Source organism: Vicia villosa, linkage group LG4 (genome assembly GCF_029867415.1).
Source record: "Vicia villosa cultivar HV-30 ecotype Madison, WI linkage group LG4, Vvil1.0, whole genome shotgun sequence".
NCBI lineage: Eukaryota > Viridiplantae > Streptophyta > Magnoliopsida > Fabales > Fabaceae > Vicia > Vicia villosa.
In genome coordinates this window covers 143,654,254-143,672,704 of record NC_081183.1, presented here as the reverse complement: position 1 = coordinate 143,672,704, position 18,451 = coordinate 143,654,254, and the positions used below count along the sequence as shown (strand labels likewise).

General features: G+C 28.2%; 2 protein-coding genes across 3 annotated transcripts; both read left to right on the top strand.

The window, feature by feature from the left end:
• Nucleotides 1–445: 445 nt before the first annotated feature.
• Nucleotides 446–1,654, top strand: LOC131599833 (uncharacterized). Its single transcript, XM_058872088.1, has 4 exons — nt 446–640; nt 887–946; nt 1,021–1,116; nt 1,237–1,654. Exons 1-4 carry the CDS (start codon nt 470–472, stop codon nt 1,243–1,245), a joined length of 336 nt encoding a protein of 111 aa, XP_058728071.1. The 5' UTR covers nt 446–469; the 3' UTR covers nt 1,246–1,654.
• A 6,005-nt stretch (nt 1,655–7,659) lies between these two features.
• Nucleotides 7,660–12,612, top strand: LOC131595368 (BTB/POZ domain-containing protein At5g47800). Of its 2 annotated transcripts, none has more exons than XM_058867708.1 (6): nt 7,660–7,983; nt 10,154–10,240; nt 10,341–10,410; nt 10,489–10,887; nt 10,968–11,711; nt 11,810–12,612. In XM_058867708.1, the coding sequence occupies exons 2-6, from the start codon at nt 10,182–10,184 to the stop codon at nt 12,305–12,307; spliced, it is 1,770 nt and encodes a 589-aa protein (XP_058723691.1). In that variant the 5' UTR covers nt 7,660–7,983; nt 10,154–10,181; the 3' UTR covers nt 12,308–12,612. The 2 variants fall into 2 exon arrangements, with proteins under 2 accessions (XP_058723691.1, XP_058723692.1); XM_058867709.1 differs by lacking the exon at nt 7,660–7,983 and adding an exon at nt 9,940–10,067.
• The last annotated feature ends 5,839 nt before the right edge of the window (nt 12,613–18,451 follow it).

Genomic DNA, 18,451 nt, shown 5'->3' with positions numbered 1-18,451 from the left:
ACTAACAAGAGGTATTATTATCTATTAACAATATATAAAAGTTAAAGTACCTGGAAATTCCACGTATACCCTAATTGAGTTTAACTTAAACTAATCTAATAATTAAGGGCAAATTAGTCTATTTGTTAAATACTGCAATATGGTTGATTGTAATCTTAATTTTGCTGACATGGCAATCCCTCATTATTTTCTTACTGATTTTTTATTTATTTTAATACACAAGAAGCTGGAAAGACATAATATTGGATTTCAAATTTAACCTTGAGAAATGAAAAGCCATCTTCCAGTTTTCTAAAAAGTCACTTTCCAACTTTTTATTTGGGAAAATGAAAAGAATGCATCATTTTTGTTGGATTTTAATTTATTTTTATTCCACTAATTATTCCACTAAACCTTGATCACGTTTCTGTTGCAACATTTAAACTGACAGCTCAATTTGAACCGCCAACATAAATGTTGAGTTCTTGAAATGATAAATCACGATTTACAACCCAAAAAATTCTTTTTTTTTTCCAAGATGCAACAAATAATCCATTCACCCAACCCTATTAAAACACAAATAAGAAAACCTAACTTCCTCTCTTTCCTAGGCCGCTCCATCTCTTTTCATTCTTCCCTCTTTGCTGCTATCAAAGATGAGGTATTTGCTTCTCTCTATTTTAGTCTGTATGTTCTGATTTTCAGTGCTTTTTATGCATGTTTTCAATTAAAACAAAAATGGGTTGAATCTGATGATAAACTCAAACGTTCCAAGAAAATTTCTCTAAAAAAGGTATACAAATTTTGTTCTTTCTTGATTCATTTTTTTTTTGCTATTTTTTTTCTCTATTTTTTTTTTTGTTATTTATGGGTTTGGTTTAGGTTTTGTATTTTTTTCTGTTGAAAGGAAAAAGAAGCATCGCTTAAACTGATTCAAGATTTGACTAAACACCCAAGCTTCAATCAAGTAAAGTTTATTTTTTGTTTTTTGATTCTTCATGTTTTGATTTTTCAATATATTAATCTGAAAAAATTAAATAGGGATATAGAAGATTCAGCTTGCACAATTTGCATAAAATAGAAGCAGATGAAGACGGAATAAGCATCTGCACCATTCGACAAAAGATATCATACCAGGTACTATTACATTCTCATTCTTCCTTTCGTATCAATCTGAAAATGTTGTGAGATCTAAGATCTAACTGACACCATCTATATTTTACAATCAAATTCTAATTTTTATTCCGTTTCTTACAGTTGATATGAGGAGCTCCGATAGTCCTTCTCAATCAGCTTTTGAACCTCTGCTTCTCTATTGAATTGCGACGGTACAAGCCATTCCTCTCCATTCTATTGTCCGGTTGTGCCTCAAGGAGACTTTCGATTGAAATTTGAATTTGAATTTTGAGTTATCTAATGTTATTTACTCTGAATTTTGAATAGTGAATAGGTTGGCTAGGTTGGAGACTGTGAGTAATTTGCATTGTTAAACGAAGCTAATTGATGATTATTGTAATTTATTAAAGTTTATTTTATTTAACCATTTGATTAAATTTGTTTGTTTGTTTTGTTGCAAGATCAATTAGCTGCTACTGCTCGGGCAGCAGAGAAGTACAAGGATCAATTAGCTGTTTGTTTTATTTTGTTAGTTTTTGAAAATTTTAAACGTATGTTTGTGAAGGGATCTATATGTTAATCTGTTTTGTTGGAATTTGAATGATACCTGAGAAAAGAATGAATAAACATTAAATATTTTATAAAGGAGGTATCATTTTGGCATTGTATAATAATAACACTGTTGATTAGAAAAAATAAATCACACATTCTGAAATTTTAAAAAACAATAATAAATTACTAAAAAAAAGAGTAATGTGAAGTATTTACTGATTTTCTATTTTTTTATAAGATATAAAATATTTTTATATTTGACAGTTATAATTAGCCTATGTTTGGAAAATGTTAAAATCACGGTACAAAACAAAAGCTACTCCCACCTGCTTCCAATTTTTATTTTTATATATGTTAAAGGCTATTAAATAATAATTACAGTAATTATGGTTAAATTACATTTATGGTATACTTTATAAAATTTTATTATTAAATTGAAAATCTTTTATGACTATACAATAAATTAAAATTCCCATGTTATACTTTTTCTATACATAAATCAATCATACTTGTACATATCCCTTATTACTACAATAAATATTTTATTCATTTATTGAGGAAATTTGAATTTTTCCATATAACCAATTTTTTGTACATCTCTACTAAAAATAGTTTAAAATTTGATAATTTTAAATATAAATTTTTACTTCTATTTTTTAAATACGTATAAAAATATTAAAAATTAATATATAATTTATAATATTACATACTCTATTTTAAAATACGTATAAAAATATGAAAAATATTTATTTTAAAATGGAAGAAATGTATATCATTAAAACTTTATTAATGTTATTAATATTATAGCATTTTTTAAAAAATAATAAATGTAAATTACCATATTTATGAATAATTCACTTAATTTTCAATGCAAATTCAAATAATTAATAGTATAATAATGGTCAAATTATCATTTAATAAATGCAAATTTTCAATGTAGTTTTTTAAGTTTCAATTTCAATTTTTAATAGTTTAGATCTTAAATGCAATTAAATTATAACAACTATAATAAAGGTTAAAATATCATTTAATATTGTAATTACAATTTATTACTTATTTATTTTAATGTGATATGTTTATAACATATATTGGTCCTTAGGCTTTTAATACTACAAATCAGTTTTGTTTTAATCATTTATACAAAATTAAAATTAGAGATTCTTTTTTCGAAATAAAATATATTTTTTTAATGTTTTAGATTTTTATGAGAAAATTAATAAGAATATGAAACACGTTTAAATTAAAAACATTACCATCTATTTTAAAAAGTTTGGCCTCAATTAATGAATCAATTTATAAATTATAGTTGGTGCCCACATTCAAATATTAAATTATAAAATTTAACATTTTTTAATCTTCTAAGTTATAAAAATACTAAAACAAAATAAAAATTTTAAACTAAATTTTTTATAATATAGAAGTTAAAAAATAATTTTATCATAAATTAAAAGTAAGTGTTACTTTATTTTTTAATGTATATTGTTGATCCAATTTTTTTAAAACGATATTCTTTTTAAATACGGGAAAAGATGTATCTTGGATATAAACATTTTTATAAACGAAAAAGATCTATTTTTGATGCAAATATTTTTATAAAGGGAAAAAATGATTGTTGATACAAATATTTTTAAATTAATGATTAGGTTACAAATATTTTCAAATAAGTTACAAATATTTTATAAATTTGAATAAGTTACAAATATTTTATATTTTTTAAACGAAGAAAAGTTTACTGTTAACTTATTTTATAAATGGAAATAAATTATAAATATTTTATAAAAGGGAAAATACTATTGTTGATACACTTATATTAATAAAGAGAAATAAGTTACAAATATTTTAATAAATTAGAAAAAAAATATTGTTGATACAATTATATTTATAAGCTGGAATAAGTTTTAAGTATTTTTATAACCGGGAAAAAAAGCTATTGTAGATACAATTGATTTTATAAAAGGGAATAAATTATAAATATTTTTATAAACGGAAAAAAGTAAAAGCCTAATGTCGATACAATTGATTTTATAAACCGGAATAAATTACAAATATTTGTATAAACGGGAATAATCAACTATTGTTACAATTGATTTAATAAACGGGAATAAGTTACATATATTTTTATAAACGAAAATAAGTCTATTGTTGATACAAATATTTTTATAAACGGGAATAAGCTACAAATATTTTTATAAACAAAAATAGTCTATTGTTGATACAATTTTTTTTTATAAACGAAAAAAGACTATTGTTGATACAACTATTTTTATAAACGAAAATAAATTGCAAATAACTTTATAAACGGGAAAAGTCTACTATTAATACAATTATATTTATAAACGTGAATAAGTTTAAAATATTTTTATAAATGCGAAAACGTATATTGGTGATACCATTATTTTTATAAACGGAAACAAGTTACAAATATTTTAATAAACAAGAAAAATCTACTAATTATTTTTATAAAATTATTTTACCCAGCGTTGGATCAAATAAGTGTTTTTATAAACGGGTTCTAAGTATTTTTATAAGTATAAAAAATAAGTATAAGTATAATGTTGTTATATTACTTTAATCAATGCATAAAGGTTGCTACATATTTTTTTGTTTATATTTGTGATTATGTCAATGTTTATGATCCGTAAAACAAATTTAAAAACTGACAAATGACATATTGCGAGGTGTAATTATTGTTTTAGTTAAAGAGCTAAAATTTGGATGTATTATTAGCTCTTACATCGTTAACTATTATTTAACATACTACATGTTTAATTTTTATTCCAATAGTCATCCAATTAATATGCGTGTTGTTTAAATATATACGGAATAACTTCATAAGATAGATCTTATCCACGTAATATTAAATCCAAACGGCCCCGTGCGATAGCACGGATATCCCGCTAGTTATAATATTAAAAGTGAAGAATTTAGTGTATAAAGACAAAAAAAAACATTTTAGTAACATGACAGAAATAGATTTAAGAACAAATGACAGTTTTCCACCACCTAAATCTTTCTTAGATATACACCAATTATTTATATAATACTTTTTATTCTTATTTATTCTTATTAAATATGTGTACACTCGAATTAAGAGCCTCGGCAGCCACAGTATTGGCAGTATATTTCCAGCCAGTAAATCAATTTATTTGAATTCTTTAAATACAATTACTAAATATTTGATTAAAAAAATAAATTATTTATTCTAAAACCAAATATTGTATGCTTTCACAATTAATTAACTAGTGTCTAGAAATTTAATTTATATTTTGGTTTGAATATATTTTTCTTTTAAAAACACCCACTTTTATTTTTAGTTCATTTATTTTTTCATATAGTTTTTATTTGTAATTGATTTTTTTTAAATTATTCCGTATAAATCTTTTCTAACAATTTTAGTTCTGATTTAATGATTTGACTATTTAATTTTTATTCATTTATCCATAGCTTTAAATTTAAGATTAAATTGTTAAATCAAAGATTAAATATTAAATTAAAATTAAATAAATTACATATTAAATAAATATTTTAATGATATCATTTTCAATCCATCCATCTAATATTTAACCGTAGTAACAATAAAATATATAGTGCGTGTAAGTTCAACACTTTTGAAAAAATAAAAATAAAACTACATTCTATTTTATTGTTTGATTAAAATATTATTAATATCAACATACAAATATTTTGATAACTTAATTGTACTATTATATATTATATTTTTAATAAATTTCAAACAAATAATAAAAAATAAAGAAAATACAATAGTAAAAGTAAATCATAAAATTTCAGTAAGGTGTGGATTTCTTTTATTAACTTTTGGAATTTATTTTTAAAAGTTTCCTCCAGGGTTGCTTTACTATAAAAGGAGCTGGAGTGATTTTCATTACTTCTACAATATTCCTAATAGAGTCAGCATCAACTTCTTATGCTCTGATGATTTTGACCACAAATTTAGGCATAATTTATTTGATTTTTCTTTAGATTATTGGTATCTTCTCGAAAAATTCGGGAGGATTTTTTTGACTTTTAAAAAGCCTGAAGTTTGTGAATGGTGGGTTGAATTTGATTTAATTTATTTTAGTTTATTTTAAATAAGAATTTTATTATTATTCACATATATAATTATAACATTTATAATTAAAGGAAGTTAATAGGCGTGCTTGCTAACTTAGGCTGCACTCTAATAAATTCACTCTTTTTATTCCTTACCCATTATATTTAGAGGATTTAAATGATTTGATTTACGCAATATAACAAAAATTTACTAAATATATTTTTTAAATTTATTAAACAACAAATTATCTTATTTCTGCTTAAATTATCATTGGATTTCAATATCTTAGAATTACTAGAAAAAAATTAAAATTTAACAATAAACATTCTAAAACTAACAAAAAAAAATATTATAAAAAGATTTTGAGGGCCTAGTATTGGGCGGGTTTTAATGTAGTTAATAATTAATACGGATGATTTTCTAATGGCATTGAAAGGCTGTTACATTATATTAATAAATTTATTTTAATTATATATTAGCTTATATTTAAAAAAACTAAAATATATATTAATTTTGTATGAAATATTTATTTTTATGAAAAATAATCTACAAACAATAAATGTAATTAAATTTTAAGTTAACCTCTCATATTAAATCATAATAGTGTATTTTTACCTGATATGAAAAATAATCTAAAAAAAAATAAATATAATTAAATTTTAAGTTTACCTCTCCTATTAAATCATAATAGTGTATTTTTACCTGATCTGGACAAACGTTATTTATTTTTATTTGTTGTTGTCAAATCAAAACTAATAGAATCACTTTTCATTAATAAAATTGAAAATAGAAGGTAAAAGAAACGAGGAAAAACCCATTTTTTTTAATGGGGTCTTAGTTTTTCTTCTTAATATAAAATTATTTTGAAATGAAGGATGCAAAAATAATATTGAATAGAAATTTTGAATGGTTTAAAAAATACTTTAAAGTTAATTTATATTATTATAATACATTTAAAATAAATAAATATTAATAATAAATATTATTTTTATTATTCTCTAAAAGAAACTTTTTTAAAACTATAAGAAAAATAATTTACTTTTTCCTTCGTTGTCTTGCTCCAAAACTACTACTATCTTTTTTTTTTCTTCTATCCTACAAACTTGCCAATAAAGCAGACATCAGCTTTAATTAGATTTTTTGAGTAATAAAATAAAGTTATCATTAGAGTTTTTTAGTGATTTTGCTTATACAGCTTATAACCCAAAACCAATTATTCTTTGTTACTGCTCAGGCTTCTTAAATAGGAGGATCGATTTCCTTGCCCAATTTGATATGATAATATCATAGAATAAAAATGTGAGCTATTAACTCATGAGTGAACTAATAGGAACATAGAAAAGTAGCCTTTACGCATGAACCAACAACATTAAGCAAAATTCATAAGACAAGACATATGAGTAGAAATTTGGCTGACTATATTTGATGTTATAATTTATAAACAACCAACATAGACAAGTCATGCCAATCTCATCTCTTTCATCTAACAAATGCCACATGGATTGACACGTGGGCGCAACGGGCTCAAGCAGTAACTATAGTGTTAGATAGATAGATATGTCTGATATCAACACTGACACATATATGTAATAATTTTTTTGATGAATATCAATGTCCAATACGAATCTTAGACATGAATGAACATAATTACTCTTTATGAACCGATTTTATATGGATGAATTAGATTTGATCTAAATATTAAGATTATCCCTTCATTAATAGGATAAATAGAAAAAGAATATTCCAAAAATTTAGTGGGAAGAAGCATGATGATGAGTGCACAAATGATATTTTCATCTACTTAAGAGAGACTTGGACCCACACACAAGAATCTTCACAATTAGTATAGCAACACTCTCCAATGCATTACCCTACTTGCATTGCATGCTTTTTAAGTAATGTAATCATACATCACCAATTCTCAATTGATGTTCATCCCAAAGACTTCTTTTTCAATTTTCCTTCTATTCTATTCAAACAAGTTTATCATCATAACATGCTTTTGACACATTACTATGTTGACTAATTCAAACAAACCACACACTCTTCTTTCACTCTTTGTACCCTATAACACTATCAACACTCCCTCATCTCTATTTCTCTGTCTCTGAGGATTACTTGCATGAAACTAGTAAAGCATATTCCACTTTCCTTTTTCACATGTCATGCCATATATGCTTTGTTTATCTCTTTCATCACTTCATATTCTATTGCTTCTGCTTCCTATCTCTATAGCCACTGATTTCTTCAATTTTGACAGCTTTTTCATATATTGTTCGCCGGTACGTTTTCTTCTTTATTAACCTTTTCAAATTTCTTTACATGTTTGATTAAAGCATTGTTTTTGATTTAACACTTCACAACCAGTTAAAAGCCTTTTTCAATCTGTTAATTATATCTAGGATAAGCACTTTTGTCAGATATATGTATATTTTTTTTTATGAAAAAGCATAATATACTAAAGTATATAGGTTCTATGTACCTATAAAATTCCAATAGGAAGAGGACGAAATGAAATGATAGAACTTTCTTGTAGAGGGAGAAAACTTTATGAATTGGAGGAGGGAAGGGTCACATATTTGGCTAAATTGTTTGCTCACTTACATCAAAGAATCATATTAAGAATTGTGGCTTGTTGGTGCCAACTAGTGCATGTTTGGAATCACTGTCGCCGAATTAGTACATATTTGGAATCACAGTGAGTTTGACAAAATTACGGTATCACTGCAATTTTGTTAAATTATAATGTATAGCATGTTTGGTTTGGCGTTTAGAATGAAAAGCGTACTTTCAATGCCATTTTGCTTTGAATTTAAGAACCTAGAAATTTTAGCTTTAGTTGGACGCGCGTCTGTAGCATATTCTGTCGAGATTTTGATTATGCACTTTGTGAACTTTCATTATGATCATTGAATTAGGATATGTGAAAAACTGAAAATTACCTTAAAGAAAAAGGTGAGTTATAAAGCCTGCAAAAGCTGAAGCTATCTTTTTTGGAAAACATGAAGGGCAATGCTTCTGTGTTGTGGAAAGCAATGGATGCTGTTCTACAAAAAATAAACATAGTACTTTTTTTACTTTACCATCATTTGTCTGTGAAAGCACAGACCAAAGTGTGTGTCAGATTTTAACAAATGAAAGGCCTAGCCTTAACATCATAGATAGATGTATATCCTTAACCTCAACAACCATTATAGGTTCTTCTTTATAGACCCTATAGATTAGTATTTTGTTGATATCAAAATTTGAAACTTGTCTAAAAAGTTGCTTTTATGAAACTATTGTTAAGCTCTTTCATCAATTATATGAATAAAATATGGGAGAAAAACAAGATATATCTTCCATGTTTCTTGGTTTTTGGATAGTTGAGAAGACACTTCATCACAGGATCACTTACTTAGGAAAGAAAATCTGATTCCAAAGTACAGTACATAAATAAGGACACAAGAATCACAATTTGATTACGAAGTTCGGTTAATTGTGTCTATGTTATCGAAAGTAGAGTGGCTAATGATGTTTTCTAATACGCAACGAGTTATATATAAAAAGTATAGAGTTATATATAAAAAGTATAAAGATATGTTTGAATAGTTCAGTTCCATCACTACGTTAGCTCGCTGTATTTAAATTTGGCCTAACTCATTCTTACAATATTGACTTGTAAGGTGAGAGATGCCTCTTTATGTAAACTCTTTTCAAGCTCTAGAATTTGGAAATTTTCCAATTAACTCCCTCACGTCCAACACTCTTTTGTGCTAATTGCATGGGTATAAACGGTGGGCGACCCATGGTTCCATCAATAAACCCTGATACCATGTTAAAGTTTGACCTAACTCATCCTTATAATAACTGACTTGTAAGGTGAGGGATGTCTCTCTATATAAACTCCTATTAAACTGGGACGTAGAATCTTCCCAATACGCTACGCTTTTAGCACCACAAAATCCGCTACGCTGGAGTGTTTATCCATATATCATAAAATACTAGTCATACTTGATTCAATTGTATAAAAATTCCATGTTACTTAATTTATATCTAAGAGTTTCTTTTATGAAAATAATGCTAAGCTATTTCACTAAAATAATAAATGATATTTTTTATTATCTTATTAAGGTTTTGGTCACACACTAGTTATTGTTGCATCACTTTCTTCCGGATTTTCATGCCCTTTTCTTAACATAATCATACATCCCTCTCTATATAAAGATACACTAGTACCTATTTGCTTTGGAATTATTAAAACTTATCATCCAACTTACTGTTAATTACTAATAGTAAATTTCTCAACTTCAACAACATTATAAATAGTCTTAACTATCTATGTTCTACTTAGATAATGTAGTAGTTCACTTCATGTTCTACTTAGGTAACATTCTATAATGCACCTTCTTTCCTCAATTGTTTTTAAGTGCATGAAGAGAAAAAAGTTACCATTCTTTAGAATTTATGCAGGTTTTGAAGTAGATCACAACAAATAGCTATGAAGTTCATGAAACTTGGAACTCGGTCGGACTCTTTCTACACCGAACAAGCTACCAGGTATTCATGTCCATCTTTGGCCTAAAATTAGACTAATTTGTTGTCAATATATAAGTATAGGAAACTTGATATGAGTTTGTTATCATAATCATGAATGCAGGAGTCTAGTTTCCGATATAGCTCCCGACCTTGTGATAAAAATCAATGATACAACTTATCTGCTACATAAGGTATTGTTGCCCGTTTGACTTCTATTTCTGCTACAAAAAAAAATGGTTAGTCTATAATTCAACTTTTGTTGGATGCAGTCTCCGCTTCTTTCGAAATGTGGCCTTTTACTAAGACTTGGTTCTGATACTTATGATTCTGAGAGTGTTCCTCTAGAGCTTCATGATATGCCTGGTGGAGCAGAAGCTTTTGAACTCTGTGCTAAGTTTTGCTATGGAGTTTCAATCAACATTAGTGCTCATAATTTAGTACCTTCACTTTGTGCTGCTAAGCTCCTCCAAATGAATGAGTCCGTTGAGAGGGGAAACTTTGTAGGTAAACTTGAGTCTTTCTTCAGTTCTTGCATTCTAGAAGGATGGAAAGACTCGGTTTCGACGCTGCAGGCCACCGAGAAGTTACCAGAGTGGTCTGAGAATCTCGGCATAATAAGAAAATGCATTGATTCAATTATTGAAAAAGTTCTTACACCCCTACCACAGGTAAAAACAAATCAAAACCCTTAAACTTCCTTTGCATAATTTTTGATACCGTCTCCGTCTCATGCATTGATTATGTGCAGGTGAAATGGTCCTACACTTACACTAGGCCTGGTTACAACAGAAAAGAGCATCATTCTGTTCCGAAGGATTGGTGGACCGAGGATATATCGATTCTAAACATAGATCTTTTCAGGTGCATAATAATGACTATTAGATCAACACATGTGCTTCCGCCGCAGCTTATCGGCGAAGCTTTGCATGTTTACGCATATAAGTGGTTACCTTGCACCATAAAGGCTAAAAGTTCAGGAAGTTCAGCATCACAAACAGAAGAATCCAAGGAGAAAAACAGAATAATTCTTGAAACAATTGTGAGCATGATTCCTTCAGATAGAGGGTCAGTTTCAGGTGGTTTCTTGTTAAGACTCTTGAGCATTTCAAGTCATTTAGGTGTCTCTACAATGACAAAAACAGAACTGATAAAAAGAGGTAGCATACAGTTTCATGAGGCTACTGTGAGTGATTTGCTTTACCCTCCAACATCGTCGTTGGACCAGAATTTTTATGACATTGAGTTAGTTCAAGTAGTGTTGGAAAGTTTTCTGAAGTTTTGGAAAAGAATCTCCCCTGGTGCTGTGGACAATAGGCACTACTTGTTAAGATCGATACGAAAAGTTGGTAAACTTGTTGATTCCTATCTTCAAGTGGTGGCAAGAGATGAAAATATGGCAGTGTCGAAATTCGTAACTCTTGCTGAAACTGTGCCAGCAGTTGGAAGATTAGAGCATGATGATTTGTACCAGGCAATCAACATTTATCTTAAGGTAAATCGCGCATTCATCGCATAAGCAATATCAAACCTTAATTATATCTATGGTGCATTATCCATGATATGTATGATATATGGTCAATGTATAAACAGGTGCATCCGGACTTGAGCAAGGTGGAAAAGAAGCGCTTATGCGGGATTCTAGAGTGCCAAAGATTGTCCTCAGACGCGCGCTCACACGCTGTCAAAAACGAGTTTCTGCCATCAAGAACTGTGGTGCAGCTCCTATATTATGAACAAGAGAAAGACTCTAAGGTAGCAACAACTAGTACAAAGTTGCAAAAACCACATGAGCTACTTCTAGAAGCAAAAAAGAAACCAGCCACAAGAGATAGCCATGGAAAGCAATCTCAGTACCTTGACAAAGAAGCAATCACAAGAAGAACATCGATTGCTGAGAGTAGAGAAAAGGGTCAGCAGAAAACTAAAAGGTTGGATGATAAGTTGGCATTAGACTTGGAAAAAAAGATGGTTATAAAAGGAGGCAAAGAAGAAAGTATGGCAGGAATCAAAATAAACTTAGATCATAAGAAAATCATAGGAAGAACAAGAAGCAATAAATCAGAATATGGCAGTGAAAAGAGAAGATAGATTTGATAATAGTATTAGAATAATCTTTGAAAATTTCAAAGAAAATTATTGTCAGCCCTCTCTATCTATGCATTTTTGTCTCCTCTATTCTTATCTTATTATCTCTTCTTACCTTTGTCATAAATGTAACAATGGTGTGATCAAGTGTAATTTATATTTCATTTAAAGGTTGTAATTGTATTTGTTAGTATAAAAGTATACTCAAAATATTTTTTTATAAAGCTTTTTATTAAAAATTGAAAGAAAAAAAGACAAACAAATAGGGTGGGGGCATGTGTCTAACCCATCAAAACTAACAAAAACGGTAATTAATCAGACCAAAACGATCTCTAAAATAACTATCTCAAACACATTGTGTTACATTAGTCCACCGTGTGTCATGATCCCCAAAAATGTCTTACGTGAGCCAATCTATCTGCGCAAATATTTTCTTAATAAAAGATATGAAAGATTTTTAATCTAAATGAACAAGCGCATGAGTTCTATTTCTCTAATCAGTCAATAACTTTCAAGAAACTATCTTTTAGAAGGCTTGAATTGCAAATGACGAATCACTCTCTAATTATAGGTGGTTCTATTTCCTTGTGTTTGCATGGGGATGGTTACATAACGCCATGAAGTTCTGCTTGCAAAGAGGTGATTTACCTTAGCCAAAAAAGCTCTAAAGAAAGTGCTCAAATAATCTCTTAACATGTCACCACATATTGATGCCCTCGTAGTTTCTCTAGAACATCCAACTATATTGCACTTGATCCAATTAAGATTAGGACTTATTCAATTTATTTGAAGAATTTTTGGTGCAGGTGGATGCTTGCATATTAGGTAAAATGCTTTAATAATTGTAATTAAACTCTAACATCGAAGAGTACATATCTCCTTTGAAAGATGGTAAACAAAGAAGTATAACCTTTTTATGTGATTAATCTCTATGTGAATCACTCATGTTGTTACCTTGAATCGAATATTATTGATGCCAAATTCTTCGACTAAATAGAATAATTAATACTAGGAAAAGATGCATAATTTGAAGACTGTACACCTCTATCCACAATGTTAAAAATTAAAGGTGTGCATGGTTGGTTATTTTTAGAAACCAAACTATAATCATTTTCGAATCTTTTAAATGATTTGGATTTATAATCATAACCATATTTTAATCAAAACTGATTATAAAACTGGTTATAAATTTAGTTATGATTATATAATCGTTTTTTTTTAAAATCCAGTTTTAAAAATATTTTTTATTTTCAAAATTAAGAAATATATAATTGAATTGAAATATTTGGATTAATTTTAGATTTTGGATAATAACCGAATTGTAACCGAATCCAAAAATAATTTAATCGGTTAATAACAATTTAATTATATCCGGATTATATGGATGGATAACCAAACCATTAATAATTAAACCGGTTGATAACCATTTAACTATATCCAAATATTTAAAATAAATTTAGATTTGGTTATGAATTTAGGTCTCACAACCGGATATTTTGCACACTCCTATTAAAAATCTTGTTTATTCATATCTCGTCCAATCTCATTGAGATTATTCCTTCTATCAAATTCCAATGTTGCAAAGTGACGGGACATTTAAGAAAGAGAGGATTCACAACTTCTATATGTTTTTGACATAATAAACATCGAGAAACTAACTACATGTTTCTCAGGGTCAAATTGTCATATGTTACAAGTACATTCACTACTATAAATAATACATTTTATGAAAAAGCTTTCACCTCACCTAACAAATAATCGAAATGTAAATTTTGAGCGCGCCACGTTTTTTTTTACTAAAAAAATATAAATATGATTATTTTATCTCTCGGTTATAAGGGAAACCGAAAGGATAGATCATTTACTTTACACTTTAAAAATAAAATAAAAACATAAACTGCAATAGCTGGGATTCGAAACATGTCCTGAATTGTTTGTCCTCTCGGTTATATTAAAAATTGAGAGAATATGTTTCTTTTAAAAATAAAACATGGCGCGTCTTGGCATTATACCTCGATTTATTTTTAATTGAGGTGAAAGCTTTGTCATAAAATGTATTATTTGTAGTAGTAAATTTCACTCAATCAGTTGTGAGTTGTGACTCTTACTAGCTCAACTCTGGTGGAATTATCAATAATCTACTCTGCATTCATTCCATTGTTTCGATATTTTCGACAAAACAAAACAAATTTCTCATTCCACTAAAAATCTAATTACTAAAATTTAAACATGACAAAACTCAACCATGGCAGAATTGAACAAATAATATTCTTCCCCGCCAATAATGCTCCTACGTTCTTCAGAACCTAACCTTAGACTATCAACAATGGTTGAATTATTCGACACCCTATTTTTTCACTTTTTACACTTCACATCATCATCTCTTTCTTCCACCTAATAATTCAACACTCATTCAATTTTTACTTACTACAATGGTTTTATTTAATAAAATTCAACACCATACCCCACCACTTTTATTTCATATTGTTATTTTCTTTATGTTTTTATTTTTGGGATTCTATATTAATAACAATTATCGGTTGAAATTAAATTAAAATAATTAAGAGTTAAATAATTTATTTTAATTTTTTTCTAATTAAATAATTTATTTTAATTTTATTTTTCTAATTTTATATCCTTAATTAATTTAATAACAAATAAAATTACATAAAACTTAAAATGCAATACAATACAATAAACACACAACACACCTAAAATGAAAAGTGATTTTTTTTTGTCCAAATCTAATGAAACTAGTCTCTATTTATAGAGAAAAAAATGATGAATTTTGGTAAAAATAAAAAAAATTAATTTATTATGAAATAATTGACCCAAATAATTATTATAAAATAAAAATATAAAAGTTGACAACAATCAATAATATTTTGCCAAGTGTTTTTTGTGGCCCCCACTCTCTCTTATTCAACATGTTGAATTTATTCAACACAATTTAATCCACCTCATTTTCAGCACCCCATTACACTCATTCAACTACTTAATAAATCATTCAACATACCCATTGTAAATGGTCTTATAACAAACCCTGACACACAACCCCCTCTACATCTTTATATCTTTTTAGATAGTCAGAGTTATACACACAAATTTAGTTCATACGTACATCTCCCCCCATTGGTAATACTTTTAGAGTTATTTTGAAAAAAAAAAAATTAGGCTAAATTACTGTTTTGGTCCCCCTGTTTTGGTATTTTCACGATTTTGGTCCCCCTATTTTCTTTTTAAACAGTTTTGGTCCCCCATTCCAATTTTGAACCAACTGTTCATGTACTGTTCATGTACGGATCATGCACTGTTTATGAACAAAATTGGGATGGAGGACTAAAACTGTTTAAAAAGAAAATAGGGGGACCAAAATCGTGAAAATACTAAAACATGGGGACTAATACTGTAATTTAGTCAAAAAATTATAATGAATGATTCATAATGTTGTGAGGTTAATAGAGTAATTTTCCAGAAAAAAAAAACAATTCATTACCAAAACTTAAAATTAAAATTCAAAACTTATAACAGAAATTCAAATTTTAAAATTAAGACCAACTTTAATTTATAAAATTTCAAAACGTAAAACAAAATACTACTACTTTCATTTTTTATTATAAGTCGTTTTGGACTTTTCACACATATTAAGAAAAATAATAATTGTTGTATGAAATAAGAAATTATTAAGTTTTTTTTATAAAATTGTCCTTCGTTAATGACATGTGGAAGATAAATTTAAATAATTGAAAACTGAGAGAATAATAAATATTTAAGGATATAATAGAAAAAAATATATTCTCATGTTTATAGTGAAGATAAATGCACAAAATACTTTTCTTTTTCTAATTGGTGGAAGGATATTGTTAATATTGGGAAAGATTATTTTAGGGATCCTATTGTTAAGTGTTGTTTGTTTGATGTCCATAATGGGTACAAAACACCTTTCTGGGAATCTTGTTGGGTGGGTGAAGAGGCTTTGAATAATGATTTTCCGAAGTTATTTGAAGCTTCTCGTCTTAAAGGGGGTTTCGGTTGGGGCGATGGGAGGTTTGATGGTACTTGGAAATGGGGGATTTGGGGTTTCCGCAGATTTATTGGAAGAGGCCAGCTTTAGAGGGAGGGTAGCTTTGCTTTATGATCGGTTGGAGCTTCATGGAGGTCCGACGGTAGAGAATGAGATGGATGTGGTTTCTTGGAAATTTGCTAATGATTCGGTCTTCTCGGTGGCATCGTGCTATCAATTTTATTCGACGAAATTTATTCCTTTTGGTCCCGTTAACAAGCATGATGAAGCGTATCACACCCTTTGGAATGCGGAAGTTCCTTTCAAAATATAGACATTTGGTTGGAGATTATTCCTATATAGACTTCCCACTAAGAAGCTTTTGGTGTATAGAGGTATTTCCCTTCCTTTAGATAATCTCAACTGTGTTTTTTGTGGTTTTGGTATAGAAAGTAGGAACCACTCCTTTTTTGCGTGTAGTATGGTGAAACGCATTTGGTCCGAAATTGCTATTTGGGTGGGAAAATTGAATAGTTTGGAGGAGAATTGTTTATCAACTTTTATGGATTGACATTACTTTTTCCGGGTTCATAAGGTAAAGATTAGTAAGGCGGATGTTGTTTGGCTTGCCACTTCTTGGTCGTTATGGTTGCTAAGGAATGGGGTGTGCTTTCGGGAAGAGGATTGGAGCTTAAACAACACAATTTGGAACATAAAGATGTTGGCTTGGAAGTGGTCTTTTTCTGGCAAAATTACCCCATCCCAATTATTCTTTCTATGAGTTTTGTAAAGATCCTATTTCTTTTCTCTTGTAGTGTAATTGGTGGGTAATTTTCTTTTTGTCGGGTTTTGCCCGTTCTATCGTGTAAAAAGGTTGGAGAACCCATAGTTCTCCCTTTAATCGATACCTTGCTTACAAAAAAAAAAAACAATAAAAATTTATAATATTAACCTTTATAATATTACCAAAACACTAGGAAAACCATTATTGTCATCACCTATTTGATTTTGTTTATTAGACTTTTTAATTATTTTGTTGATTTTTTTTTTGGTTACATAAGATCATTTTGTTGATAAGGCACTGTAATGCATTGAGACAATTCTCATATTTTCTTTGGTCACTATTTTCAGAATATTGAACTATATCTTTGTCAGCTCTATGTTAGCTTTTTTAAGAGAATGATGATAATATTGACCTTAAAGTTTCTTTGATTATTGTGAACAAAAAACTCAATTCCCCAAACACCGGTTTTTAGAATCAAAGTAAGAAAAAAGTGGAAAATTGTCCGGGACTGAGAAGCTTTGTCCTAAAAAAATCAGAACTGAGACAGCACAAAACATGCAATACGAAAAACAATGTTTAGTTGAGAGAGTTGCAGAAGCAGTAAGTAAGATCATATTCTTGAGTTGAATGCAACTAGTGGGTTTTGTTTGAAATTAACAAATGTGTAAAAAATCTATTATTTATTATATGGATGATGCTTTCTAGAGTTTCTAATTTTGATTCCATATGATTTAAAGAAACTTTGTTTAATTGGAAAATTTAATCATATACAATGCTACACTTGGAATCACAGTGAAAAATAGTGTGCAATTGCATGAATCTTGAATCAAGGAGATAGTAATCTTATGCCATGGTTTTCATTCCTCAAAAAGTTAGTGTCTTGATAATTCTCCACTTTATACATTCATATTAATCCACTTATGCCAGATTGTTTTCAATTTCATCATCACTTGGTTTTATGATTTATAGGAATCCAATAATTATCATACTCTAACAGAATATATGATCTCAGATAATACACATCTTATGTTAATAAAAGTTCTCAAGTAAGCTCTTAAAACTTTCCAGGTCTTGTAATAACTCTCAAACCCAAAACAATATGAGTAATCTAATTCAAGAGTAAAGAAAAACATTAAAATTTAAAACTTCATATAACACTCAACTGTGTCCATTACATTGGTATTTAAAAATAAAAGAGTAATTTCTCAATGAAGCAAAACTAAAAACCAAAAACATCTTACAATTCAGAGTTAATATTCAGTAGAAGAAAATACGATCATTATGCGAGAAGAGTTTCCTCTTTTTTAAAGATGACCTTGATAAAACCTCCGAGACAACGACGTCAGCCTTAACTTTATTA